The sequence below is a fragment of the Condylostylus longicornis genome, unplaced genomic scaffold (assembly GCF_029603195.1).
Source record: "Condylostylus longicornis isolate FDR11 unplaced genomic scaffold, ASM2960319v2 ptg000004l, whole genome shotgun sequence".
Classification (NCBI taxonomy): domain Eukaryota; kingdom Metazoa; phylum Arthropoda; class Insecta; order Diptera; family Dolichopodidae; genus Condylostylus; species Condylostylus longicornis.
The window spans coordinates 7,990,963-8,008,221 of NW_026577973.1; the positions used below are offsets into that span (position 1 = coordinate 7,990,963).

The 17,259-nt window shown below is 25.4% G+C and overlaps 1 protein-coding gene across 1 annotated transcript; it reads left to right on the top strand.

Moving 5' to 3' along the window:
- Window positions 1-557: 557 nt before the first annotated feature.
- Window positions 558-1,496, top strand: LOC129611798 (serine protease SP24D-like). Its single transcript, XM_055525128.1, has 2 exons — window positions 558-815; window positions 885-1,496. The coding sequence occupies exons 1-2, from the start codon at window positions 589-591 to the stop codon at window positions 1,429-1,431; spliced, it is 774 nt and encodes a 257-aa protein (XP_055381103.1). The 5' UTR covers window positions 558-588; the 3' UTR covers window positions 1,432-1,496.
- Window positions 1,497-17,259: the final 15,763 nt, after the last annotated feature.

Below are 17,259 nucleotides of genomic sequence, written 5' to 3' on the forward strand. Positions count from 1 at the left end.
GTCTAACATATCTTTTCTTGCCATTTTATAAAGTAAAAGAGATTAATATACGCACCGCACCTATACATAATTGGAATGATAATATTGTGTAGATATTTTTCATGATATTTCTCAAATAGTGTAATTAAAATACACTTTATTTATTATCAGTCGTTTTTTACACCCTTTTAAAAAATGTTCAGACTTATTCTTATCTTCTAGCCACTCCAATACTTAAAGTTGATCGTGTTTTGTCAGGCTTAATATTCTAGGAATTTTTGTAGTTCTATTTTATTGCTTATTAATTCCTATATTTGAATTATGATGAGCTATAAAAGGTGATTAGTAAAAATTTAAATAGATTTTTCTTTTATCTTGTAGAATTAGAAAATGATTTATTAAGTGTGTATTAACACTATTATATTAAATTGATCGTTCGATGATCCGAAAAAAAAATAATCAATTTGATTAGATAGAAAACTTTAGATTGTTAAAATTAATTGAAAATGTTAATTATATTGAAATATTTTTCACTATAAAATCGAAAATTTTCTAATAGTTGAGAAACAGTGCATTGTTATCGGTGCTCTTGAAAACATAACCAAAATAATGGCTTCCCTATTGATATTTAATTTAGTTGTTTTAATTGCCAGTACGTTGGCAACACCAGTAGGCCAATTTAGCCATGGTATGAACTTTGTTGTTGGTGGTAAAAATGCAGCTCACGGGCAATTCCCACATCAAATTTCACTTCAACTTGGAACTTCACAATTCCATAACTGTGGTGGATCAATTATTCACAAAAATTGGGTATTAACAGCTGCTCATTGCGTAGAGTAAGTTTAAAGATTAATTTCAATTTTATTATTTCACAATTTCTATTGATTTTTTTTTGAAAATTTTAGTTCTTCAAGTCCAGGTTCCTATCTTGTTGTTGCCGGAGATTTACTTTACAAAAATGGTGTACCACATAAAATTGAAAAAATTATTTCACATGAAAAATACGCAAATTTCCAATATGATGTTTCTTTGTTGAAAATCGCTGGTGATGGTTTCGATTTTAGCGATCCATCAAAAATATCAACAATTGAATTATTAAAAGAAGAAGTACCAGTTGGTGCTGAAATTTCTATTTCTGGATGGGGTCAAGATAGTTCCGGTCGCGTACCAGACCACTTACAATATACCGATGCCATGTGGCATGGAGAAGCAAAAGAATGTAGAGATGCATTCGGTAGCATTTTCTTTGACGGAATTTTGTGTTTGAAACATCCAGTTAGCGTTGGAGTTTGTTTCGGTGACAGTGGTGGTCCAGCTCATTATCAAGGTAAATTGGCTGGAGTAGCTAATTTCGTTGTTGGTGGTTGTGGTTCTGGTTATCCAGATGGTTATGCTAAAGTAAGTTATTTCGGTCAATGGATCAATGAACAAACCGGTGAAGAAATTTATTAGACGTTTAAAACAATGTTCAATGTTAAAAATTGAAAAAAATTAAAGTCTCGCATTTTAAATTATAATTTTATAAGTTTTTCTTTTTATACATGAGCTCTGATAATTGAAGTTTATCGTGAAGTTGTTTCTTCAATGAATTATTTGCAAGAAAGTATCATCTGTTCTATGATGAGAGCAAACCCACCAATTTTGTGTAGATTTTTGTGCAAATTGCAGTTTGTTTTAATTTAAAGTTTTTTTTATACATTAATGATACAAATGATTCTGATCCTTGGAAACTATAAATATGTACAAGTTTATTTCTTTCGTAATATGTATTTGGATTAATTTTCATTAAAAAGAAAATTACAGTTTGAAAGTTTTATATTTGATTATGAAAATGCTAGACGTCCTTTGAAGTTTGATTATTAATTTAATTGAACTTTAATAGGATTTTTTATTGAAATTTTTATGTACTACTTCAGCTTCATTGCATGTGCTTGTATTTTATCTTGATGATGCTAGTGTTGGTGACCTTGTTAGCATAGTTCTCCTATTTATTTCAATTTCTGTCCTCCCAAATATTTCAACCAATGAAAATAAATGGGATTGATAAGCTTTAAACTAAAATAAATTTGGAATGTTCCTGTTACCGAGAACCCTGTAATTTTTATTTAACTATCTTTTCGAAAGTTAAGGAAGTTAGTAAGCTTTTAAGTAAATGGTGAAGTAAGGTTAAATAATTTATTCCTTAATAGAGTTTCACTTTGTGCGACTTAAGTTCCCCGAAATTTCTGGTTTCCGATATCAACTAGAATTTAAATATTTTAGCAATGGACAAGTACGTTTCCACCGAAAATTCAACATCCGATAAAAAGCACTTACAAAAATTTATATTTTTTGGAGTACATTAATAAATTACAGTTTTCTTAAAATTTCAACTAAGCCGATGATAAACATTTCTATAATTATTATTAGATTTATTGGAATTTGGGAATATAATTTAGATGGTATATAACAGGACTTCCTAAACTGTGGGTCGCGATCTCCAGGGGGGTCGCGAGACTAAAGGGGGTCAAAAAATTGTTACAAAAGTTTATTTTTTCTATTGAATAAATATATATATATAGTTTTATGTCATTCTATTTATTGTGTTTTATTACGACCGATATCCCATCAACGTTTCCAATTATATATGTATATGTGAAATGAATGGGTACGTATTCTTTAATCCTTATTTTATTTACATTGTAAAATAGTGCGATATTACATCTACATCTACGGTTAACATATATTTCATTATATGGAGGAGGGGGTCGTTTAAAATTTCCTAAGCTTGAAGGGAGTTGCTATATAAAAAAGTTTAAGAAGCCCTAGTATATAGAGAACATCGACGATTATAGGATTTGCGATTTTTATTTTTGCTTTTATTTTCCGTGTATCTCAATGATTTGAATGTCAGAATACACGAAAATTAATAACATTGGCTTAAGAACCTTTATTTATAGCTTTAAAAATCTAGTTCAAAAAGTTTTATAAATGCCTTTAGCGCTTTCATTTTTAGATTCTAATAATATCATTCTGTAAAACATATTCGCTGAAGAACATAAACAATTATACTTCAATCATAAGAAATTACTTAAAACTTTTGTAAACCAAAACTTGAAATACACTTGAGTATAGTTGTAACAAGATTTAGGCTTATTAATTTAAAGCAAATCAAATTTTTTATAGCCTTTTTTTTGTGTAGTGCATAGTCCTTGAGTGTATAAAACAACAATATAGAACAATGCGTGAAAAAATGTTCATTCAATTAAAAAAACAACAACACTGAAGTGCTCTTATAAAAATGTCTTATCTTGTTTTATATATCAAGGACCAAAAAAAACATAAAGAGTAGAAAGGGAAAAAAATTTCTTAAAAAGGGAAAAATGCAATAAAAAAATCTATAATAAGAAAAAGGATCATTATACTGTGCAGAAGAACGTTATTGTTCGTGTTCGTTTACCTTTACACCATTACGGTTTCAGTTTTCTCAACATATCAGACTTCTCATACTTTCTACGTAGAAAGTATAATACAAAAAAAAGCAAGAATATTGAAAATAAATTTACAAAGAATAAAAAGGAAAACAAAAGAAGAAAAGTGAATAAAAATAACGATATTTGACAAGAATTTAAATCGAGAAGCAAAAAAAAAATTTTTCGGGTTGGAGTAAGTGGGTCTCGTTTTCACTTGCATACCTATTTTACCAATCGCAATGCATAGAATAAGCGGGGTTAAGTGATAGCACCAAATTTCGCGTGCCAAGTTTTCAACGGAAATGTTTTTCTTTAAGTAAAGGAAGTGTAAATAAATCTTTTTTAGAGAACATGTTTTTGTATTAGTCTGTCAGTCTATCAATGTGTCTGTGCACTCAATTTCGGTCGAATCGATTTTATTGCAATTTCATTATTCTGAAATTTGATATTTCAAGTGTTTTACACATTAACACAAAAAAAATTTTTGGAAACATCAAGACTCGGAAAATGAATTTTTGCTAGAAATTAATCGATTTTACATCTCTGACTATGTCTAAGGAATTAATCAACAGAATTTATTTAAAATTGATTATTTGAGTTTTGTTTGTAAACGAAACTATCTAAAGAACTTTTCAAAAAATTCTAAACTACTTTAAAGAACCAAATTTACATTTTTCTAAGTGTGTATAACCTAAATGTTACTTTCTTTGTCGGAATTTGAAACAAATATTAAAAGAGCCCTTTCACAATCCGGTGCAACTTTTACGTCGATCTAGTACAAATAAATAAATAAAGATTTCGCTGTGTTATTCGGAAAATACACATTGCGATCGGTTATGTGCTGTCAACCTCAAATGTTTTTTTTTTGTTTTGGTTTATATTACTATGAAAAAATTGCAATTTAAATGGCTACCATGATGGAAATGGGAAAATTTTTATTTAATCATATATTTTTTTCCTGATCTGAAAAGGATTCGATATTTTTTTCTATATAACAACAAAAATTTTGGATATATTGAGGGTTTGATGGCATACTTTAAAAGATAAAGCGTATATGCTTATATATAAAAATTTTGTTTAGAGAAGAAAAGGTACGAAGAAACAGGAAAGATTATTGGTTCTAAAAAAAAATTTATTTATGTACTATGTAAAATAATTTTAATATTTATTACACATACAGACAAATACATACATACTATTTTAGTATGTATAATTTTACAGGTAAAATGCAAATGGTTTATGTATAACATTTACAATGGGTACAACGTTTTATTTCTACTTCTAACTAAAAATTTTAAGTACTCATATACAATATAGTCCTTTTAAGGTCTAATTCAAGTTTTATGTATTTTGAAAGAAAAAATGACGATTTTATAGATTTTGAATTTTTATATGTAAAATCATTTTTGATATAGATAGACCTACTCCGTATATACTTTGGAACGATGAAAATGATGATGAAATATGACAAGGGTAACAATAATTCAGGAAAACAGTTAATCAATGTAATATACGGGTGAATGATTATGTATTTGTGTGTATGTTTTTTTTTAAATATTTTTACTGCCTTTGTAACTTAAAATATTTATGTTTATAAAAAGAATTGAATATATGGGGTTTGTGTTATAAATGTTCTTATATTTAAGTAAAAAAAACGCCCATACCTATTCCGTAAAAAATTATGTTTATACAAACATGTACATATGTGTTATACTTATAATATACTTGTAGCTTTATTTCTTTAAGTCTTTGATTCCCTGTTTTGTTTACCAAAATCATTCAGCTCCCTCTTTCGAACAGAAAAGAAAAAATTGTTGTTTAAATGTCATCACAATTTTTTCAAGTAAAAATATTATTTTCTATTTAAGTGACTAATGTTATATTTTTTGTTGGCTATATAAATTCATTTGATTTCGAATTTATGATTTTAAGGTTGAAGAGGGCCAGTTTGATAAAAAAAAATATCTTCTATTTTCTATATTCGTGATAGATTTTAATTTTTCATATTTTCCTCTATAACATGTTCTCTGGCTGGGTTTGGGGGTGAAAAAAAAACATATTCTTCAATCAACATATTAAATGATATTTGCTTAAACTGGAGTTTTGGATATTGAAAGCGTAAGTTTTTTTCTTATAAATTGTATTTGTTTATATATTTATGTGAATTTATTAGTGTTTAAGTATACTTACTTTTTAGTAAAAAATTGGAAGAAAAGGTAAATTGTGATTATCTAATGTGCTATAGGAAAATATAAGGTATTATGATAAATTATCTTTGGGTCAAATTAACGTGATGAAAAATTATCAACACTTTTTTGTTTTTTTTTTTAGATTGTCTTGCAGTTCTATAACTGGGGTATAATTTTTTAACAAGATTTTTAAATTTTTTTTTGTACTTGCACAGATTGAATTGACTTTTTTTTTCAAAAAAAAAAAAAAAAGACTTAAATTTCGCTTTTTGTAGGCATATTTGCTTTCATATAAACTTAACTATGTCCACAAATTTATTTACATACTGTTACTTACGTAATGCGATATTAATTGATTTGCAATTATTCTAAAAACATTTATAAAACTTAAAGTAGAATACAATTGGTTAGGGTAGAACATAGGTTAGGGCCACCAAGGCCCGTTGTGATGCCGCTGGATACTCCCCTCTTCCTCATTAAAGCCAAGCCCGACTTCCTCAGAAGCCGGTCAAGATCCTTAGCATTTACATTCACTAGGTCCGTAGTGGGTCACCGTTTCCTCTTCATCCTTGTCACAGCAGATCCTACGGAGTTTGTTTGCATACATTCTCATATCTCATTGTAGGGTATTAAACCAGGACTATTGCGTGTTAATGTATCAGATTTTTGAAGAGATTTCAAATATGCTTTCGGAATCAAAGCCGGTGCAATTTCAAAAAAAATTTGGTTGTAAAAACAAAATTAACTAGCTAGATACGTTATAACTTCGAATTAAAGCATATTGAATGTTGACTGTACTTTAAAATCTATAACTCAATAAATTAGCGAGCCGAATGAGTTGAATAAATCATATTGTAAAATATATTATTTAAACTACAGAAATTCAATTATAATTTTCGTGCCTTTGCATTTTAGTACAACTTATCTGACTAAACAAAAATATTGCCCTATATGTAAGCAAATTTCGCAAATATTTGGGAATTGTACTTTCTGGAAATGTCACTTTCAATTCTGAAATCAATTAAAATTACAACACTGTCTTCTAATAACAAATACTATTACATTCAATATATAACAAATGAAGTAGGGTTAAATAATTTAAATTTACTGCCTTTTCTTAAATGAAACCATTTAAGATAATCCCATATTTAAAAATAAAAGATAGTATCGATTTAAAGGAATTCAAAGAGGAGATTAACCCTAAAGTAAAAATAATTTTTTTATACATACTCGTAAATACTCGTACATTATATTTTGCGTTTTCAAATATAAAGAAAAAACACAAAAAAAAATTGTGTCGTAACGAAAATCTCTCACTTGTCTTGTCAATTTATTTCCACTTTAAAACCAGTTCTTTAGTTTTTCTTTTTTTTTTTTTTGTTTTTGTCCACCCCTTTTCCTCGACTGTAAAATTTGACAATAAAAGAAAAAACAAACATTTTATTTTTGCTCTTATTTTTGCTTTTAATTTATGTATTCCCATCTAGTGACTATCTATCTCTTTTCACCAGTCATAGTGAATTTTTAAAGCTTTTTACACAATGTACATAAGTACTTTTAGCAATAAAAATAACGGTGACAGTAATCCTAAATTAACAGCAAAATTCTATTGTTTTTAAGGAGAAATTTTTAACATAGAAATTTTTCCTTTCCTTTTCTTTTTATTCTTGTTCTTTTGTTATTTTCCATACGTTTTTTGGAATTTTCAAATAGATTATCCAACTTTACTATCCATCTGGTAGAAAATGAGAGCAAATCACATTCACTTCACTCACTTAATTTTTTTTTGAATTTTTTTTTTTTGTATTCGTACGTTTGAGTTGGATTGGAATATCTTTTCTCCTCATTCTATGTAATATAAGTATGTGTGCATAACATGAGTTTATATGTGCTATATTATATAAGTAAGTACGATATTTTTTATTTAATATATAAACCAATTTAAGAAAATGAATCTTTTTCAATTGGTTTGCATTAAAAATAAGATTCAAGTTAAAGAAACGGATAGAGGGGACTTACTCAATTTGTTATTCATGAAATTTACAATTCATTCTCGAGAATACTTATGTATACATACATATACATATGTAGGGCATGAATAAACATGATTCAAATTGTGTCCTTATAATGAGAAGTGAAAGTCGTATAGATCAAGAATTTTAACAAAATAGGGACATACTTACATAGTTTTTATTTTATTAAACTTATTGCTGTTAGTTTATTGCATAATTTAAATTGCGTTCATTTATTACAAGTTAAGTGAGAGAAGTATTAAAAAATTGCATTTGTTAAAATGTAGTAATTTCAAAGTCATAGGGACAAGAAAATTTGTGGGAATTTTTTAAAATTTAATGAATCATTTTTATATTTGAACAAAAATTCTTTACAATTTTACATTAATTAAATAAAAAAAAATCGGATGTGGTCAGCGCAGAATCGACCGCATTGTATATTTTCCAGTTTTAACAGTTCAAATGAAAAACAGAAGATTTTAAAAATGCTTTTTAAACATTTCTTTACAATTTTTAAGGACAATAGTAGCTTCTAGCGTGGCATTTCGAACTGCTTGAAAAGTTAGCAGAATATTTTCAGTAACAATCATAATTCAAATACTGAATTTCAAGAAAATTCTATCAAATAGTTTATGTAGATATGTATGGTAAGCAATGCAAAATGAACAACGGTCGGCTCCTTGTTCGATTTCCGAGTCTTGATCAGGCTAACAGACCGACAGGTCGTCATCTCTCTAAAGATAGTTTATTTGCGGTTCCCTACCGCTGATAAGTGCATTTTCACAAAAAACTTGTCATCCGAAATTTGTTCCCGTTACATCTCCTGCCTTGTTGTACGCATTGTGGTCAGACCTATCCCTCTGTCACGCACTAATATTTTCTTTATTGTATTTTTCTATATTAACTTTCTTAGTATTGTGCTCTTTCATTCTAGCTTAAACTTAAATTAGATAAGTGTGGAAAACCTTGAAATTTTCAAACTTTTAAGAAGATTTTGTTTTGTAGCATATTATGTAATAGGAAAGAAGCAATTTGCATTTCGGTCATCATTCTGTGTCTTTAATTTATCTTACTATACCTACATAGATTTAATATTGTGTCATTTTGTTTCAATTGTAAATATTATTGTTTTTCTTAGAATTTGTTTTTTTATTTTTTTGTCTTTAAAATAAAAGTCCTTGAAATATTCTTAATGCCACTTAGAAAATTTTCTTCAAAATTGTACACTTATTTTGTGTATTTTTGGTATACTCTACATTATATCATTCCAATGTTGTGAATTTATTCTGGAATTATTTTAAAAAATATTTAAGTGTGTATGTCTGTTTTTTTAAATATATGTAAAATACAATGTAAATGAGATTCAGAAGAACATATTGATTATTTGAAATTTAAATGGAAAATACTTTTCCAGAAGTTTTAAAACACAATTGATATAGAAGATTCAATGAAGGGAAAACCTTAAAAGAATAATATAAATTAGCTTAACTACATTTTGAAATAAAATTAAGTTTTACTATAGAAACGATTACTGGAATGAAAAATAAACGACAAGATTTCGTTTTTGAATTTTTTCGGAATACTTTTAATAGTATATAAAGTGATACTCTAAGAGACTATTAGGAAGAGTATTATCAAATTATTGAATAAAATTTCAAGTATTTTGTCGTAAATTGGAAAATTCTCTATAAGCATAAGGAAATATGGTCAAATATTTTCTAATATTTTGTATCCTGATTAAATTAAATTTCATGTTGTGTTTGATAATTTGTACAGTTCAAAATTAAATTTCTATTTGTGTTCATTTTCAGAAAATTTAATAGGGTTTTTTTTTAATATTTCGGTATGTTAAGGTTTAGACTAAATTAATTATTAAGAAAATAATTAAATAAACTGAGACAAACTAAATGAAATTAAAGAAAGCGAGATCTTAAATAAAACCAGCCACAAGAGTAAGTCGGATCTGATTGAAAAATTTTTCGACCATGTCAGGTCAGGTCTCATAAATTAAATTTTCATAAAAATGTGGCTTTGAATTTTTGAATTTTGAAAAGGAAATAATTAACAGGATTTTCAAAAATTTAATATTTTTTTCTCTTATTAAGAACAATGCTAATAAGTTTTCCTATATAGAATCGGGTACTTAAATACGAATACCCTATATATCAGCAATATTATCAGTTTTCTTACAATTTGGAATAAGTATATAAAGAAAAGATATATTAAAATTTATAAAATGTATTCAGAAAGTAAACAATGTGTTCTCCTCTCGATTATGTGTTGACTGTTACAATTTTTTTTTTTTTGTAAACTCTTATAATACTACTTATGAGCACATGTATATATATGTAAAATATTAAATAAAAGTAAACTTAAAAATCTTTCATAAAATAAAAGGCCGGATTAAAACAGAAGATAAAGTTTGAAAAATTTACAAAAAAAAATTTTTTTTAAAAATTAATTTTCTTCTTCTTAAAAACTAATTTCAGAAACAAAATATAAAAAAAAAACAATAACAATAAAAGAAAAAAAAATTTTCAAATAATTTCGTTGATCTCTCAATTGAATGGAGTTGAGTTATATAGAAAATTAAAAATGAAAATCAATAAAATAACCTTAAATCGATACCAGTTTCATATAGATAGAGTAAATGTGAACTCCATCACTTCAAATTCTTCGGATTTCCACAACCATTTTTGAAAAAAGGGAATAGAATCGAATCCAAGGATATATACATGCTTGGTTTTGTATTCTGTTGTACAATTATATTGGTATTATATGGTTAAACAGAATAAAAGAAAACTTTATTAAAAAATTCTTTTTATTTTATTTTTAAAAATTTTTATATATATATATATATATATATATATATATATATATGTTTTGTTTTTATTGCCGATTATCCTTCATGCTCGTTCATACAGTGTTACAAATTTGTTTGTATTCTAATGTATGTGTATGTATGAAAAAGAATCATTCGTGCATATGATATGATAAGAGCAAACATACGTTACCCTCAACTTTTACCTTTGTGGTAGTAGTGGTGATGGTTAATACTCGAAAATTTTCTATTCAAGTTTACAAAATTTTTTTCCCCGTTTTGTTTTTTTTTTTTGCTCATATTTAAATGCATTTACGGTTAACATTTTGCTTTTAATTTTTTATTATTATTTTATTTGTTTTTATCCTTCATTTTCTATTGTACATAAATAATATTATTAAACATACGTGCATACTTATACACATATATATATTATCATGTTTGTGCATATATGTGTATCGTACATATTTAATGGTTGCACATTAAAGTATTGCATACAGTTTATAAAAATTGAATCAATGGAGTCACAGACGTGGACGTATGTATATGTGTGTATGCAAAATATTTTTCCAAAAAGAATTTACATTTAGGGCTTTAATTCACTTGAACTTATTCAAATTCGTGTACTTTGACTCAATAACAAATTCAACAAAAATTCGGGCACATATTATTGTTAAAGAATCGTACTGCATATAAGTTTAAAATTCACAGAATTGTACTTAAATGTAAACATTTAATTAAATTTACTTTTATTTTTCATTGAGTGATGTTCCATTTATTTATCGAAGTACAAGTGTAAATAAAATGAACACTAAAAAATTTTATTCAAAATATGATTTTTCAATGGATTTTTCACAGTAACTTCTTTAATGCAACCAAATTTTGGATATTTTTCAAATAAATTTTAACTGTGTGGAAAACAATTTTTGAATTTAGTCAGAATTTGCTTTAAGCTATTCTTTTATGCGTCTTTATAATATAAATTTCTGTATAAAAGTACTATTTATTTTAAATAATGCAATTAAAAACAGTACTTTTGCAATTTTAATTTTACCCCTGAATTTAATATCTTTTATCCTTATTTACTTTTTCTTTTATTCTAACTGGTGCGGTTTAAGTATCGTTTTATAATCATTTCAGTTATTTTGATTGAAATCCCGTAAGAAACGATGGAATTCAAAGTTAGAACCAAATAAAATCAAAAAAAAATATCCAAAATGAAAATGAAAACAAAAACAAAAAGGGAAATATTTGTATGAAACACGTGGCGTGGGTATCAGGCGCAGTAACAAGGGGGATGAGATTCTGAAAAATTGATTTTGAATATGTAAAAAAAAAACGAAAAGAAATCATCAACTCTAATACACAATAGAATTCAAAATAATGAAAGGAAATAAAAAAAAACAGACAAAATAAATTTAAAAAAGAAAATCAGTCAAAATAAAAAAAAAAAATGAAAATTTTAATAAAATGAAGAAAAAAAACGTAAATGTCTCACATAAAAGTAAACAATTTTCCTCCATTTTAATGCGAGTTGAGTTCATTTTGGTTCATTTGTTTGATCATTCAATTCAGTTGAATTTTCTGAACCACTGTCATACCTCATTAGTTCTTTGAATATTATACATCTACGTATGTATGTATATTGTACATATTGGGTGTGTAATCATATAAAAATGAAATCAATTCGAGTATTCATTTGAATTTAATATAGCACGCGTATCATTGTATCGTTTGTAAAATATACAAATTATTTATTTCAATACGTTAACGCTAATGAAACTTGCAAATGCTTTGAAAATTTCTTCACAAAAATTTATAAAATGTTTTTAATATCAAATAGAATTCTATTTGAAAATTGCATCTTTTTGTATGATCAGATTTTTGGTGAGAAAGTATGGTTTTTGCAGTAAAATGGTGCCGTTAAAACAAAATGCTGAAATATTTTTAAAAAAATATTTCGATACTGCAGCATTTCCGGTAGAAATAATGTAAAAAATTGTATAATCTAAAAAATTAAAAAAAAATTACAATAAATTTGTCAAATTAAAACGTTAAAGTTTAATCAGATAAGGTGTGTTTATTGTTACGCTTTCATTAGTCAAAAACCTATTTTGTCTATAAGTAAAAATTTCATTATTAACATAATTCTATAGTTCCAATGTAACTATAGAATGATTAAATTAATTTTGGGATCGTCCTCCTATCATATTTATTTATGGAAAACTTGCTAATTGTACATGTCACAGTGTTTTGATCAAATCCAAATTAAAAGAGTTCTTTCTTACAATAAGAACTTTAAATAATGTACCAAGATTTGGTTATTCTATTACAATGCGTTTGTTGAGCTAGCATTAGATGTTGAGGAGGCATTAAATTCGCTTTCTAAATTCTTACGGTTTTAGATTTGAAAAAAGAACACAACGCTAAAATATCTTCCTATTTTAATATTTTTTTTTTTAAATCTTCCGAAACTTTAAGAATTCTTAAAGAGAGTAATTACTAAATAAAAATATTTTGTAAAAAATATATAAATTACAATTATTACCTATTCAAAAATAAAATAATTTATTAAAAAAGTTTTATATAAAAAAAAAGCAAATCTTGATCTTATACTACTTACAGTAGATAAAAGAAAGAAAAAATTGGAATATTTCTAAGGGTTTCCATGTAATTTTACTTCGATTCTTAAAAATTTTGTTATATACTCGTATACCAAAAATACTATACAAATAATAACTATGTTAAGTCTAGACTAAAAACTAAATTTTCTAAAAATAAAAACTTTATATATGTATGTACGAGTATGTATGGGATTTTTCTAGAAAATTTTATATATGAATGTGTGTATACTCGATATACATTTATATAAGCTCGTAATTCTATGTGAGAAATTCAAAAGAAAAGAATAAAATACCCGAATAGCGATTATGTATTTCAAATCCTTAAATATCCTTTTTCACTTTATACATACAATATTATTATTAATTTGTGAATATGAATAAATCTTTGACAATGTCCTTTTTAATTATTTATGGAGAGAATTAAACATTATAAGCATTTTGTATATCTAAGAGAATAGAAAATGTTTTAGAAAAGGAAATATTTAAATTTACTAAAAGCAGGAAGAAAAAAAAATTCTTTTACAAAAGTATTATAAAAAAACAAACAACTCGGAATAAGAATCTACCCAAAATTATATAACAAAAAAAAAAAAATTTAATCTTTCTTTATTTTATAACATTTGAATTTCGTGCGTGTGTGTATATATGTATGTACATAATTTATTTTATTATTTTGTTTTAGGATGTGCATTAAAGTTCTTAAAAGAAAGATTATGTAGTATAATTTTCGAATTTCAGAAGCTTAAAGAAAATATACTAAAATATATTATTTGTTTTTTTTTGTTCCTAAATTTTAGTCCTTCCTGTAATTTATTGTCGAATGTGAGAATTTTATATTATTTTTGTTTGTAAATAAAAATATCCTTTATAAAACATTTTTAACTATTGAAAATTTATAAAGGTACTTGTGTATATAGAAGACAATTTTATAAATAATGTCATATTATATTTTGCAGGAAAATTACGTGTTAAAATGAACTTGTAGAAAAAAACTTGTTCATAAATAAAATTATATTTTAAATATTAATCACAATTTAGTTTAACTACTTTTACTATCCAATGATAAAGTTGGAGCTATTGAATATAAGTATATATTTTTTTATTGTTTCTAATTTAATGGAAAAGCAAAGATGAGATTAAAGGTAAATCGAAATATTTTTATAAGGTTTCAGTATGTTATTAGAAATGAATTTTACTTGAAATAAAATATAATTAATTAAAATTTCTCTTAGTCAGGATGCTGAAACTTTTTAGTTTAACTAAAATTTTCTGAAAATAATTGAGATTTTCCATATATTGTGCTTGTATGTTACTACGATCATTGAAATTGGTAATGATGATGATCAAATTAAATTGTTATTAATAATTATCAAATCAGAAATCAATTTTGCTTTAAATTAAAGCTTTACAAATTGATTATTCAAAAAAATTTTCAAAATAACTTAAAAAAGTCTAAATATAATTGGAAAATTACGAAATTTATGAATATCATCGATTTATATGGATATACTTTTTGGGCAGCCGTGACACACAATTAAAAGCAATAATTTTCCGATAATTACAATTTTTTCTAAATTTTTTAAATATAAACTTTTTACAATTCTTATACCAATTGAACGAACGTTCAGTAAATTAAATGACGGTCTTTACAAAAAAAAAAACATTTACAATTTGAAATAAGGATTATTTTTATTTTTTAAAAATTCTCTTTGTTTCGTTTGCAATATGAGTAAATAATAATGCGTTATTTCAAATACATACTCATATTGAACGGAAAGAATGCTTAATCCTTACAAAATAAAATTTCCTATTTACAATTTTAGTTTTTTGCATAGTGTAGGCATAACATACTTAAACTCTATAATAAAATTTTTCAAAATGTAAAAATTATAGTATGATTTTTTAAATATTCAATTCAATAAATTTCACTAGTACTTTTAAATGACTATATTGTTAAAAATAAAATATTATAATGTTCTTTTTATATGGTAAAGTCCTTTTGGATATTAGTATTTTTCTTTTTAATAAAAAGGATCATATTTTTTACATCACAAGCTATATATTTAAAAAAAAAAAATTAATGTGGTCAACATATAACTAATGGCAGTGTTAATATTGTCTAGTCTAGTGAAAGTGTTACAGAAGATTGTGAAAATTCTTAATCCTTTAAACACTTCTTTGCAATTTTAAGGGCACTAGTAGGCTTTTAGTTAACATTCCTCGAAAAATATAAATTTTGCTCTTAGTAGAGTTTCGCTTTGTGCCGTTTGAATTCTCTGAAAATTTCAGTTAGTTTCGATAACAACCAGATTTCAAATATCAAATTCCATACGCAAATAGATACGGTAAATAACGTGAAATCGGCTCCCTGTTTGATTGCAAAGATCTGATCTTTCCAAAAAATTCATACATTCATTATTTTAACATCCTGAATTTAAATATCAAGTTTCAAGAAAAGTGGTCGATCATTTTTCTTTGATATATCTCAAAAGTTGATCAAAACACACATAAAATTTAATGTAAATCAGATCGACGGACTGACATCTCTCTAAAAGTAGTTCATTTTTGCTTCCTTTTCGGAGAAGTACGTTCTCACCGAAAACTCGACATCCCAAATTTGCTTCCACCACATGACCTTCCTTATTGTATTCAATGCGGTCAGTAATAAAGGGAGTAGAGAAAAATTTTAAATTTTATTTTTTGTACTTATAAATTCCTTGCCCTGTTTATTTTTGTTATTGACATTTTTTATTTATTTATAAAATATTAAATTTTCTTGTGAATATGACAGGAAATTAACCACTCTCTTGTTTTATACAGATTATTAATCATCTTTAAAGGAATTTAATTAAGTTGACAGGATATACGCATACGTATGCTGCACAATTAAGAAAAATTTTTCTTTTCATATTATAGGTACAACTAACAAAATAATTACAAAAGGATATTGTCAAAATTTATAAAATAATGGACTTTTAATTAACTTAAATGTATAAATTGTATAAAAGGGGAAAAATAAAATTACGTTTATAATAACCATTAAGGAAATAGAAGATTATTATATAAAAATTTTCCCCAAAAATTTATTAGAACAAAAAACACAGACATGCATGAAATAACATGTTTTTAATTTTTATATGGATATTGTCCTATGGATAAGGTCTTTTCAAAATTTATTGGTTTATTATCATGTTGTGTTCACAAACATGATAATAATTGAAATACCCACATTTACAAGGAGAGCCCATTTTTATTGCAATCAAATGTGTTTTTAGAATCTAAAAATCATATTAATTAACTTAAAAGGAATTTAATTTTCTGTATTAAAAGTATAAAATGATTTGTATTGGGTGTTGGGTTTATGCGTGAATCTTTATAAGTACTTACACTGTGCAATTCTATTAATTTAAATTAAAAATGTTATTCTATTAATTAAAATTAAAAATTTTTTTTGCCCTACTTTGCCAAAAAATTCAAAATTTTTTAAAATTTTGTACGACCGACTACCTTGGCAAAAAATTAAAAATTTTTTAAAATTTTGTACGACCCTCTACCTTGGCAAAAAATTAAAAATTTTTTAAAATTTTGTACGACCCTCTACCTTGGAAAAAAATTAAAAATTTTTCAAATTTTGCATGACCTTGGCCAAAAATTAAAAATTTTTTAAAATTTTGCACGACCCTCTACCTTGGCGAAAAATTTTTTGAAATTTTTCGCGATAATTTTCATAATAAAATTAGTTAGCAGCCTACTCGTTATTGATTGCATTGGAGCAAACTTCAATCAATTTCAACACAGAAAAAAATTGTAAGCTTAATTTTGAAAAAGAATTTCGATATTGCCTATAATATAGAATTTATTGGATATTTCTTAAAAAATCTTATATAACTTTATTTATTCAAAATGAGCTGCTGAAAGTACAATTAGAGCAAATAATATAAAACTGCAGAAATTTTATAGAAATATTTTTTATACTTCAGAAACTAAAGTGAGCAATTCAATTATTTGAAAAATTCCCCTTAAATTTGTTTATTGAAAATATCCCTAAATGTCATTCAAAAGATTAAAAATTCTATAGAATACTAAGTTCACTAAACATGTAGAAATCATTTAAGGTTTTCTTACTTTTTTAAATGAAATATAAAATCAGGTAGAATAGAAGTTTCTAAGAGTTAATATTTC